This window comes from Trichosurus vulpecula, chromosome 3, assembly GCF_011100635.1.
Source record: "Trichosurus vulpecula isolate mTriVul1 chromosome 3, mTriVul1.pri, whole genome shotgun sequence".
Lineage (NCBI taxonomy): Eukaryota > Metazoa > Chordata > Mammalia > Diprotodontia > Phalangeridae > Trichosurus > Trichosurus vulpecula.
The window spans coordinates 434,791,888-434,805,275 of record NC_050575.1 but is presented as its reverse complement, the minus strand read 5'-3'; the positions used below and the strand labels follow the sequence as shown (position 1 = coordinate 434,805,275).

General features: G+C 52.5%; 1 protein-coding gene across 1 annotated transcript; it reads left to right on the top strand.

Annotated features, from left to right (window-relative positions):
• Positions 1-1,156: 1,156 nt before the first annotated feature.
• Positions 1,157-12,591, top strand: ANKRD53 (ankyrin repeat domain 53). Its single transcript, XM_036748501.1, has 6 exons — positions 1,157-1,684; positions 3,238-3,376; positions 3,820-4,019; positions 4,968-5,132; positions 6,987-7,107; positions 11,233-12,591. The coding sequence occupies exons 1-6, from the start codon at positions 1,248-1,250 to the stop codon at positions 12,577-12,579; spliced, it is 2,409 nt and encodes an 802-aa protein (XP_036604396.1). The 5' UTR covers positions 1,157-1,247; the 3' UTR covers positions 12,580-12,591.
• The last annotated feature ends 797 nt before the right edge of the window (positions 12,592-13,388 follow it).

The window sequence follows — 13,388 nt, the reverse complement described above, 5'->3', positions numbered from 1 at the left end:
GGGAGATGGGAGATCTCAGTTCTACACTAGAAAATATGGGGATGGAGAGAATAGGAAGGACACGTGATTTGCCATTAGCTCTAGCCACAATTTTATTTTTGCAGCTCAGATCCGAATTGAGCAGATTCCCCAGAATAAATTCAAAGTATCGTGTTTTTTCAGACAATATTTTATCATAATTAGTATAATACAATTATTTTTCTGTGCAACCATTATTGGTATCGTTCACAAATTAATGAATGACAGATCTCTGTACTAGAAATATCAACCCCACAACATCCTTGAGAAGTCAAAAACTAAACTATACAGCAACTGAACTGTCATTAACATATTCAACTATTGCCCACGATTGTCCATTAATGATTTAAGGAACAATCTTTTTCTAAATATGTCACTATACAAATTACTAATAATCTCCAAAAACACTCTGCAAAATTCTCCAAATACAGCGATCTAGTAGGAGGAAGGGATGGGTCGGGGAATTTCAGGTCTCCTACCCAGTCTGAGTAACTCCGAGATGGGTCGCGGCAAGACAAGACGGGGAGGGGACCTGGTGAGGATCGAGCTGGGGAAAGGTCCAGCCACCTCATTTTACACAGAAGTGCAGAGGAGGTCCTCAGAGGGAAGAGAACTCAATGACAGCCCAGCAATCCACACCCAGATCTTTTGATTCCAAAGTCTGTGGTCTGTCCACACCACACACCGCATGCACACTGTGCGGCAGTGTGTGTGACCCAGCCAAACTAGCCTTATGCTTTCTCCCTCCTCACAGGCTAACCATGTCTTCCCTTGGAGATTCCCCGCACATTTCCCGCACATTCGCACGCGGCCACCTGCACTAGACTGGGGAGCGCCGTGAAGGCAGGGATTGCCGGGTTTGGCCTTTGTGCATCTAGCGCCAAGCACGTATTAATATATACTTGCTCGCTGACTGACTAGCGCTTTCCTTTCCGCTCCTCTCCCATTCCCCATAAACTGCCTAAAGGGATGCTTCTGGGCTCTGGGATGCATTTTCCGCCTTCAGCCTTCCTCCCCGCCTCCTCCTCCTCCCCCCCCTCCATCTTCACCCCGCTCTTCCCGGCTCGAGGCGGGAGGAGCAAGGTGCAGCTGAAGGAATCCGAGGGAGGCCTCGAGGCTCTTCCAGCTCGCGCCCAGAGAGGCCGGGAGAGGACAGAGAGGCACGTTAACTACCAGTCGTTCCCCCTGACCCACTACCCGACGGGACTGCTGGAGCCGCGGCGGAAACGATGAATAGATTCAGCCTGCCGCGGGACTCTGAAAGCCAAACCTCCTACTCTTCCCAAATGAAAATCGTGAGCAGGATGGACAACCTGAGAAATGTGTCCGAAGGCTTCTTAAGTTTGTCCTCGGAAAGCAGGGACTGGAACACCACGAGCGGCCCCAGCACTTGGGAGCGGTTCGCTCCCTCACTGTGCGCCTCACAATGGACTGAGAATTCGTCGGCTCTTTTGGCGCTCAGTCCCGAAGCCATGTGGATGTCCGCCTGCCCTCTGTGCGCTGGCCAAGGGCCAGAATGGGCTCGTGTGGTCCAGGAACCCCCGTACACGATCCAGATCCAGCCACCTGACTTCCCTTTGGGAAAGAAAATCGTACAAGCCTTCTTACCGACATGGCCCCTCATCGATTGGGACGACGCCTGGGGCCACCGACAAGCTTACAAACGGTGGGTGAGAGGCCAGGGCCAGCAGGTAGAGCTGGAGGGAGGAGGGTGCATGCAGCCGGGATAGGAATGCGAACCCACCCTGGGGCACTGCAAGATGGGAGCTGGGCGGTGGGTGACAATATCTGAATAGTCTAGCCCTCCCCTAGCTACGCGGACTCTGGCAGTCGGCAGAAGAGAGAGTTCGTGAAGGCAGAAGGAGCAGGGAGAGAAAGGGGCGTGGTGAGGCTAAGACTAAGCTCTGCTCAGGTCCGAAAGGGAAACGGAGGCAGAAAAGTGAGAGGGGCTTTGGCTAGGAGGGAGCTGGAGCGCTAGAGAGGGGCAGGATCAGGGGAGGGCTGCGGGGCGGGATAGGGAGCGAGGAGAAAAGAGACCAGAGGAGTGGGACCAGGATGGAGAGAGAGAGGGAGAGGGAGAGGGAGAGGGAGAGAGAGAGAGAGAGAGAGAGAGAGAGAGAGAGAGAGAGAGAGAGAGAGGGAGAGGGAGAGAGAGGGAGAGAGAGAGAGAGAGAGGGATAGAGAGGAAGAGAGAGGTGGGGCCAGGGGAGAAAGGATGAAAGAGGGGACTCCCGAGACGGGATGAGGGGTGTTTGAGGTTTCGCGTAATAAAAGGCATGTGGGATTGGATTGGTTTGGAGTGGACCGAGGGTGAGGGACTAGGCCAGAACTATGGAGGAGGTGGGGTTAAGAAGAGAGGAGGGAGGCGGGGCCAGGACAAGGAAAGTAGGGCGCGACCAGGAGGTAGGGGAGTGGTCAGGAGAATGGGGAGGGCCGGATCAGAAGAAAAGGGTGTGTCCAAGGAGGGGCGGTGGGGAGGGGGCAGTTAATGAGGGAGAGGCGTGGCCAAGGATATACGGAGGGAGCACAACTGTGAGGGTAGGGGTGGGGCTACAAAGGAAAGGAAAGGGGCGTGCTCAGAGGGAGGGGAAGTAGCCAGTACACCAATGTGGAAGAGGGAAACTGCGTGCCTCAAGTCTGTTTCCCCACCTGTAAAATGGGGATGATGCTAGCGCCTCCCTCCCGGGTTGTGGAAAGGATCCCATGAGATAACATCCTCCGGAGCTTGACTCTGCGGGCCAGCTGGCAGAGGGGCCTGTGGGATGGAGCATACGCCCACCCAGTCTGAGGCTCATCCCCGCCACCTGCTCGCATCAGCCCCACTTCTTCCACGGCCTCAGAGCCAAGCCCTTTGCCCCTCCCCTGCGGGAACATCTTCTCCCCCCAGGTTCCGCCCCACGCCCTGCAGTGGTCCCGCCTTCTTCCTTTCCTTCAGTGTTTCCTAGCCTCGCCCCTTCGCCCAGCTCCTGGATGGCCCCACCCACATCCCGGCCCGTCCGCTAGCAGGCCACGCCCCCTACAAGCCCCACCCTCTCTCGTCTTGTCCTCTCAGCCGGAGCTCCTACTTCCATCTCCACAACCGCCCCTCCCTGACTCCCGCTGGCTTGCCCCATCCTCCCCATCACTTCAGACCCTTTCTCCAAGCTCTTGCCTCAAGCCAAGGGCTCCCAGACTTCATGCGTTCCCCTGGCTACGACCCCCTTTTTCATCCATCCCCAGCTACCGCTCCACCAAGGGGATCTCTTCCCAAAAGGGGGCGTTTGCGCGAAACCAGGAACTACTGGCAGCCTCCGTGGGCAACCTGGACTGGCTGCATCACTGCCTGAAGAACCAGAAGGACATCCGCTCTGACCGCAGGGTACAGCCCGCAGGCACTTGGGGAAGGGGCGGGAAGAGATGTGGCATCAGGTCTATCGGGGATACCAGGCTGTGCTGAGCAGACGGCCGCAGCCCCTGCTCTCAGGGAGACCCCGCCTGGTTCATTGAACCAGAGGCTGTCCCGAATACATCATGCCGATTGTCAAGGCTAAAGAAAGGATGCCTCAGGGCTCCTACCTCCACGAGAATACTAGTTCCTGGAGATTACTCTGGGGCAGTGACTGAGGTGGGGAAAACCAAGGAGAAGGAGGATGAGGAGGCAGAGTGGGGACCTCAGTTCTAAAGGAAGGAGTTAGGCAGGTCGACTGGACAGGAGTGGATGGCTTTGCTCCACGATGGAGGGAGGGAGGAAGGGAGAGCTGTCATCCAACCACGCCTCTTTTCCTCCCTTCTTCTTGCCCCTCTCTCCTTCCTCTCCACCAGGGCTTCACAGCCCTCCACCTGGCAGCAGAACGCGGCAACCTGGAGTGCATGATAGCTCTGGTGGATCAGTACAAGTTCCCCGTGGAGACGACCACGACCAAGGGCTGGACTCCCCTTCACCTGGCCATTAACAAGGACAATCCGGCCGTGTCCCTTAAATGTATTCAGTACCTTCTCCAGAAGGGAGCTCCAGTCAATGCGTGAGTGCCAAGGCCCGGGGAACCCGTCACTCCTCCAGCACCCTCAGAGGTGGCCAAGTAATAGAGGATTAATCTCCAAGTCAGGATCACCTGGGTCTACATCCCACCTTGGACACAGCCTGGCTGTGTGATCCCGGCAATTCTCTGTGACTAAGAGGGATGGAAAGTTGCTGGTCTGCCTAGGGAAGGATGTTTCCACACTGGGACCTCCCTCAGATGAAATCAGGAATCTATCTTCCCCTCAAAATACATTCATGATAATCCCCATTTCTACAACCATTCACCCAAACAAGGGTGCAAGCGTTCTTATCCCCACTTTACAGATGAGGAAACTGAGACTTAGAGAAGAAATGACTTGTCTAGGGTCACACTAGTGTTTATTGTGGAATCACTTAGTCCTATAGCCAGGAGAGATTTGGAAGACCCACTTCTACCACCAGTTTTCTGGTGTGACCTTGGGAGAGTCCCTTCCCTTTTGTGGGCCTTGGTTTTCCCACCTGTAAAATTAGTATGTGGGACTAAATGGGGCAGGCGGAGTGCCCTGGATCCTTTGGGCAATCTGGCAAAGCCTGTGGACTCCTTCTCTGAATCACATCTTTAAATGAGTGATGGAAATGCTAAATTGTAGTTAGATCTTGGTGAAAATAAAGTTGGAGTGGGGGTGGGGGGGAGACCCTAGAGTAAGAACCCCTATGATGAGCTGGTGATGATGACCTTCTTATATGTCTATTCTTCCCCTTCACAGTGCCTAGTGTCTATTTAAGCCTCAAATAGCCTAGTGAGAGGTAGGCAAGACAACAGTTAGATTATGCCTATTTGACAGACCAGGGAACTGAGGCCAGTAGAGGTGATGTGACTTGCCCAGGGTCACACATCAGGTCTCACGTCCTTTCTGCTACTAATTCCCCTTGCCCTTCACCACCCCCACCCCTGGCATGCTTCTTCTAGCCGGAATCGAAATGGCATTACCCCCCTGCACCTGGCATCTGGGGAGGGCATGCTGGACTGCATAAAGATCCTGGTGAAAGCTGGGGCTGATGTACATGCCCTCGACAACCATAACCGGAAGGGCATTGACATATGCAAGGCATGGAACCACAGAGAATGTGCCCGGTAAGAGTCCCAGACCCCCAACAAAGGTCAGCAGAGGGTGTAGAGGGCAGAGACCGGGATGGATGGGGAAGGCATTGGGCCCCTTCCCATGACCCCTCTCCCAACCCCAACTCATGTTAGAAGAGCCCCCAGAGTGGGGACTGTGAAGGACAAGTGGAATCGGCCACCTCCCTAACCTCAGTTCCTGAAACTCCCACTGAGCTCAAAAGCTAGGGCTCCCATTTCCTGATTAGCCCCACAGTACAGACAGGTCAGAGGAGTTACCTGCCATAGCTAATTAACAGGTAGTCAGAGACAGATATGAACCAAGGTCTTCTGACTCCTTCTGAGAAGGAGAAAATATTTCCAGAGAAGGAGAAGGGGAGAAAATATTCATAGGATCCTAGAATTGGAGCTGGAAAGGGACCTTGGAGGGCACAAGTCTAACCCTCTCATTTTACAGAGGAGGTAATGGAATGCCAGAGATATTAGGTGATCTGCCCAGAGTTACATGGGTAGTATGAGAGCCAGGCTTTCCTCAGCCCACTGTGATGCCACCTTGCCTCTCTCTCATTCATTTCATGAACACATTAAATGCCCACTGTATACAACCTCCAATTCTAGGCTTTGGGAAGATACAAAAATCCCACAAAATGAAGCTCTTGGTCTAGGTAGCAACAGGAATGGGCAGGATGAGATCCACAAAAACGTGGTAAATCTGTAAGGACAGAGAAGCAAACTGACGACTACAGGGAGGAGGGAGCAAGGACAGCTTGAGACAGGAAGTACCATCTGAGCTGGACTTGAGGGATGGGAAGGAATTTAAAGGGGGAGGACTCTGGGGCCAGAAAACAACTTTAGCCAAAGCCTGGAGGCAGGAAACTTGGGAGGTAGAATAGAACCCTGCTAGAAGTCTTATTTGGCTTCCAGAGTGCCAGTTAGGGGGGAGTAACCTGAGGTGAGGCTGGGAGGGTAAGGAGGCACCAGGTGCAGGCAGGCCTTGGATGCCAGACCTTGACCTTTCAGTGCCTGGCAGTACGGTGCGAATGGAAAGAAGCTTGGGTTTGAGGCCAGCTCAGGCTGTACTTCCTGTGTGACGTTGGGCAAGCCACTCACCTCCATAAAGGGAGGAATGGGGTAGTGGATAGAGTGCCCACACTTCACCCTGTTTGAGGAAGGAAATGGCAAACCGCTCCAGTATCTTGCCAGTAAAACCCCAAATGGGGTCACAACGAGTCAGACATGACTGAAATGACTGAACAACAATACAAAGGAAAAAACTTAATCCTAACTCATGGCCTCTGAGGTCCCTTTCAGCTATGGTCCCTATGACTGCATTCTGAAACTCAAGGGTATGGGTCGAGGGTTGAAAAGGGTCCAGGAAGGGAGGAGAAGCCCACTGAAGACACACGACCTTTTCTTCTGAGGGCAGGTGTCCTCTCCATAGTCTTGGCCTTCCCATACAGAGTCCTTCTCTGGGAGAGGCCTTTGGAGGTCACTTCTTCCCCTCCTCTGCCTCCAGGCAGGACTGTGCTACCCCACCCCCACCCCATTCCCTAGCCCATTCAGCTCTCCTTGCCCTCACCTTCAGTGTCTTTCTGTCCTTCACCTGAGCAAAGTATGTAGAAAAACCCATCCATACAAGCCTGACCCTCACTTAACAACCATATTAAGAGTCTACTGTGAGATGGCCTGGGGAAGCTCAAATAAAAAGGAGAAATAAACATGAATGACTCGGGGTGGGGTGAAGGGTTAGCTGCTGTTTGGTTCAGAATCTTGGAGGGCAGGAGGGCATTGATTTGAAGGCCAAGCACCAGAGAGGGCACAAACAGCACTGACCCCCTGCCTCCCCACCTCTGTCCATCCTAAACCCAGGTTCTTGAAGGATGCCATGTGGAAACGGGACAAGAAAGACTTGGCTGAAGAGATGGGTCAACTGAACCAGCTTAAAAAGCGATTGCTGGTCATGCAGAATAAATACCTCCTTGAAAAGAAGGTAGCAAGAGGCAGGAAGATGGCAGGAAAGGACTGGCAAATATTCAGTGGCGAGCTTCTCCGGGGAGGCGGTAGGGGAGGGGTATCATGGAAGGGCTAAAGGAGAGAGGTCTCAGAGGAGCCAGCCTGGGTCTTAGGCTTCACTGAATTCCTTTGCCTTCAGACCTGGGGCTTTGAGTTTCTATCCTTCCTTGGTCACAGAAACCCAACTTCAGCCCTTGACATTTGGGGTCCCTTGGTCAGCTTGGTGCCTTGGGAAAACTACTCCAAGCCTACCTACAGGCCTAAATTCTGCCCATTCTCGGTGCCTATTACCAGATCCCATTCCTTTCTTCTCTTGTCTCTGATACTACATATATACTTGCCTGCACTTTTTACACTGTATTTCCATGGAAGCTACAAACAAATTCAGAATAATAGTTGTGTGAATAGGACCCATTCCTTAGCACCGGTCCAGCTAACTTTGATGGTTTGAGGACAAGCCAGGTAGCTCCCCATTCTGGAAGTCTTCGAGAAGCTGGATGACCATGGTCATGATATGGTAAAGGGGAATCCATGAAAAGAATGAGCACCTCTTCTCCATGATAGCCATCCATCTTTTAGCAGGTATTGCTTGACTGCACCAGGCACTGTCCTAGGTACCAAAAACAGAGGCAAACAAGAACTAGTCCCTGTCCTAAGGAGCCTGCCTCTGATGCTTACCTGTATGGTCTTGGGTACATCGATTACCCTCCTTAGGCCTCTGTCCCCTCCCCTGCTAAAGGTGGAAGAGGTGAAGTGGGAATTAATTGCCCTCTGAGGTCCCTTACAGCTCTAGAACCATGGTTCTATTTATGTAGTAAGCAATAATTGTAACGTTCTTGATGTGCCTGTGAAAGAGATGGGTTGAAAATGGATTAGATGGGTCTGAGAATGGAGGTGAGATTCAGCTGTTGTTGTTCAGTCATATTCAACTCACTGCATTTGGGGTTTTCTTGGCAGAGATATTGGAGTGATTTGCCATTTCCTTCTCCAACTCCTTTTACATATGAGCATACTGTGAGGCAAATAGTGTTAAGTGACTTACCCAGGGTCACATAGTACAAAGTGTCTGAGGCCAGATTTGATGTTTCTTGGCAGAGATACTAGAGTAGTTTGCCATTTCTTTCTCCAGCTCATTTTACAGATGAGGAAACTGAGGCAAACAGGGTTAAGCGACTGGCCCAGGGTCACACAGCTAGTAAGTGTCTGAGGCCAGATTTGAACTCAGGTCTTCTTGACTCCAGGACGAACACTCTATCCACTATGGTACCCCCAGCTGCCCCCAAAAACTAAGGACAAGAGAAGTTCAATGATTTGCCCAAGGTCACATAGATAAGAAAAATAAAAAGGCAGAATGAGAACCTCGGTCCTCTGACTCTAAACCTCAGACTCATTTCACTACCAGGAACCACTTTATAAAGTCCAATCAAAGTACCCTTCTTCTTCTGAAATAGTTTGCCACACCCCTTTTCCTCCCCGATCTACCCAGAGGAACCTTTTCCCCCTCTGGGCAAAGCTGTCTTCCACTAAGTGTATGAAGAGACCTGTGCCAGCCCTCCCTCTCTAGCACCTAGAGGGAACCATTGGATCCTTGTTTACTGACACCTGCCAATGAGTAGCCATCTAGTAGTATATTAGGGCAGGAATTTGTTGCTGTATGCCTTTCTAAATACAGCGTCTGGAACATTTCTTGGTTTTAGCAGTGGTGGCATGGAGTGTCCAGAGCTGTTATTTCATTGATAAAGGGAGAAGGAATTCCCTCTGTGGACATAAAGCAGCAGCAACTTTGCAATTTCTAGTCTCAGAGAATGGCTTGTGTTCCTAGGAGCTTAGAGGACTTTACCCAGGGTCACTCAGCCTGGAGGCCAGCCCACCTGGCCCTCTGTCAGATTCAACAAGTTGTCTCTTGTTGGGTATGTATTCAATTTTTTTAAAGACAATCTCTTCCCTCTTGGTACTTACAGTGCAGTGAAGGGGTAAGATGACTTTAATCATGGTAATGGCCAATATTATTCCATGATAAGTGCATTGGAAGGTTGAGGTCAAAACGTAGGGGAGGGTGGGGTGCTGAGATCAGGGAAGGGAAAAGTGCTGCACTGTGAAGGGCCTTGAATGGGGAGGGTCCTCACTGTCCTACAACTGCACAGTCCTGTCAAAATAGTGTCAGGAGGGTTAAAGCACAGAATGGAATGTCAGAGAAACTCAGGATGACAGATGGGTTGGGGGATTTAAAAGCTGTATGGGGAGGAAAATGAAAATCAAAAAAGGGATGAGACCTTTGCCTGGGATGTATGGGTCAATAACTGACAAGAGAAGGAAGGCAGAACTCTTAAATTCTCATTTTGCTTCTGTCTTCTGTGCCAAGGAGAAAGACCTTTGGGCTGGAAAGGACAATGGCTAACAGGGACTTTATGCCTGAGATAAGTGGGGAGAGAATAGGAGAGCTCCTAGTTTCCTTTGATGAATTCAAGTCACCTGGGTTGACTTGGCTGAACCACATGCACGGGTACTGAAAGAATTGACAGATGTGATTGCTGAGCCCCCCCCCCCTCCCCCTCCCCAGTAAAATGTGAAAGATCGTAGAAAGGTGCCACAAAGCTGGAGAAAGACAGATGTCTCGATTTTCAAAAAAGGGAAGAGAACAGTGTCTGCAAACTCGTGGCCAGTGAGCTTGAGTTCAGTTCCTGGGAAAATTCTAGAACAGATCATTAAAAAGATGGCTAGCCACCATGGATTATGGGAAGCAGGGATGCCGAGAGCCAGCAGGGCTTCATCAAGACCAGATCGTGTCTTACTAAGCTCATTTCCTTTTTTGACAGGTTGGTCAGGGGAATGTTATAGCGTTTACCTTGATTTTAGACAAGCTTCTGCTCAAGTATCTCCTACTCTTCCTGTAGAAAAGATGGAGAGTTGTGGGCTAGACTATCATACAATCAGATGGCCTCAGAATTGGTTGGATAGCTAATACTCAAGAGTAGTCATCAAAAGTAGTTGGAGGTCTACAGTGCAGTACCCCAGGGATTTGTGGTTGGTTTACCGTTATCATCGATGTCCTGGCTAAAGGCATATATGGGATGCTCATCAAATATGCTGAGATGCAAAGTTAATACACGGGATGACAGAATCCAGATTCAGAGGTTCTTAAAAGACTAGAACATTGGGCTGAAGGTAATAAGGTGAAACTCGGGAGAGATAAACATAAAGTCTTATCCTTGGGTACAAAAAAAAATCAGTTTCACAAGTACAAGGTGAGGAAAGCATGGTTAGAAGTTTTTCTGAAAAAGATCTGGAGGTTTCCGTGGATTCCTGAGCTTGTGCTTCATATGAATTAGTATGAGGTGGGGGGGAGGGCCCCCGGAGGGGAGAGCTCTCAAAAAATCTAATGGGATCGTGGGCTTCATTAAGAGGCAGAGCTTCCGGGAACAGAGGGGTGATAGTCTCACTGTCTTCTGCCCTGCTCAGATCTCATCTGGAATATTACGGTCATTTAGGTTGCCACAGTTTAAGGACGTCGATTAACTGGATAGAATTTATAGGAGGGTAAGTAGAATGGTGAAGAGCTTTGAAGGCCATGTCGTATAAGGACCAGTTGGAGGGAATGGAGGTGTCTAGCATGCAGAAGAAAAGGCTGTGGGAGGGGAGGGCTGAAACAGGACCGCCACCTTCGAGGGTCTGAAGGAGTATCAAGACGGAAGGATTAGACTTCCTTGGCCCCACAGGGCAGAACCTTGAACATTGGAGGAAGATAGAGAAATTTAGGTTTGACGGCAGGACAAATGTCTTAAACAATTAGCACTATGTACGCCGAGGTGGGTTGGGCTGCTGTGGAGCTGGTGGGGTCCCCCTCCTTGGAGGTCTTCAGGAAGAGAATGGACAACCACTTGCCCGTCGGTTGTAGAGGGAATTTCTTTGAAGGCTCATATGGCTCGGACTAGATGACCTACGAAGTCCTAATTGCGAGTGCCTGGCTAAGGGGAGGGAGTTCGAATTTGGAGCAATGGGGGCTGCTGAAAGTGCCTCTCAGATGTGGGGAGGAGGAGCTGGAAGGCGGGGGAAAGGGTAACCTCCGGCCCGACCAATCATGCGTTCCCTCTTGTCGTTCCAGAAAGAGAAGGAGGTCCAAAACCAAGTCGCCTTCACCAAATGGCTCCAAACTAAGCCTCTGCCCAAGATTAAGATCCCGGAGCCCGCCCCGACTACGAAGGAATCCGCCCGAGTTACGAAGGAATGCGCCCGAGTTACGAAGAAATCCGCCCCGGTTACGAAGGAGTCTCCTCGGCTTAGGAATGAGCCGCCTCCGGTTGCGAAGGAGGCCCCCTCCGTTAAGAAGTGCCGCCAGTTTACGCAGACGCAGCCTCCGTGGAGGCCTCAGCCACCCTCCATGCCCCGCACCGTTTTGACTCCCCCCGCCCGCCGGAGACTCCGCCCCTTGAAGACAACCAAGCCTTCGAACCCCCGCTCCCCCTTAACCACCCTTCGCTCTTTGAGCCCCCTCATCCCGAGTAGCCGGTCCCGGTCCAGCCAGTCCCATTCCAGGCCCCGATCCCACCGTTCCGGCGCCCATTTGCCTCGTAGCCCCTTGCCCCCTTCGACGGTCCGCTCACGAATCTCCACGCTGTTCGAATCGTCGGACGCAGTGTCCAGCTCGTCCCGCCCCGCCACGGCCCTCTACCTGTCTCCCAGCTTCCCGCCAAGCCCCGAATACTACTCCCAGGCTAACCGCCAGTCCTATCCCTCCTTGCACCCGCCATCAGAGCTGACGCTCCCCGAGTTACAGTTACTGGATGGCCAGAATCGCACGTCTTCCATCCCCCGGGCTGCGAGCCCGCCGCAGCACCTGATGTCCCTCCTAGACATCTACTTGGCCGACATCCCCCTAACCCCTCCCCCGGCCAGGCCGTCCTCGCCCTCCCGCTGGGCTGCCAAATGGAACCCGAGCACCAATCCCGACGCACGGCCGGTCACCCAGATTGCCTTCCCGCTGAGCGTGCGCCTGGGCGTGCACCCGGACCCGGTACAGGCGCACGACTTCTGCAACTTCCTCAAGTTCTCCTCAGACGGCGAGGGCGGGGTGCACATCCAAACTGCCGACGGCCAGTGGGTCTTCCCAGTGCCCCGACTGCCCATCAAGGTCCTGCTCCGAGAGCTGTGCCCAAGCCGGCAGCACCAGCGCCTGAAGGTGCCGGAGGGGCTGAAGCGCTTAGCGGTCCAGGACCTGCCCCGGAGGCGCTACGCCGGGGATCAGTGCTTCTGGACAGATTCCATGGCCATGAGCCTCCGGGACACCTTCGACCCAGCCTTCATCTCCCTGATGCGAAAGCACCAGGGGCTTCCTTCCTCTCCCACCTCCCCTGGCTCCTCGTCTTCCTCCTCCCCCACCTCTTCAATCGCTCTCAGACAGTGCTGGGCCCTCCTCTTCTATTCCCTTCATGACCTTCCCCTCATAAAGTAATTTTATTGACTTTTCCTTCTCCCACGTGACTGAGCATCTACTCACCGTCTAGGGGTATGGAAGATGTTGGAGCGATGGAGATGGGAACAAGAGCGGCATCTCCCTAACCTCAGACTTGGGTTCAGATCACCCAGGAACCGGAGGCCGGATCTTGGGCCTTGGCCTTTGCCCAACAGGATAGGCTGTAAAGACCCAGGATTCTCACCTCCTATCTCCACTCCCCCAACATCCATACACATCCAGGGGAATGGGTTGGGGACTAGCCGAAGAGAGAAACTTGTCTACCAGGGGTTGGAGAAATAGCCCTGCAGGGCAAACTAGTCAGGCCCCCAATGCTGGCTCCGTGGGGTTTGCGTGTGCCTCTGTGAGGCCAGCATGGAAGGCCATCAGGACATTCCATTCCCCAGTCCAGCCCTGGGGCCCTCCAGAACCGAACACTATCAAGTCCTGATCAATCCCCTTCTGCTTGCAGATTTAAACCTCCTTCCTCTCGGTCTGGGATGGAGATGAGCTAACAGCACCATCTAGGGCTCCTTAAAGCTGCCCAGGTGGTACGGGTAGAAGCCCCTCAGAACCGCCTTGGCCAGCGGCACCTTGCCCAATCACAGCAGCAGAAACTGTTGGGATTGTAGCTGCCTAACTCCAGCAAGTGACTGAGTCAGCTGTCACCCAGAGTTTGGGTTCAATGTCCTGTCCCCACCCCTCAAGGGTTTGAAGGCATTTGTTCTTGGAGATAGGATTCCTCTTCAAGAATCCCTCCTGGATGAAAAGCCCTCTTCCCTGGTGCTTGTCAGGCCTCCATTTGTATC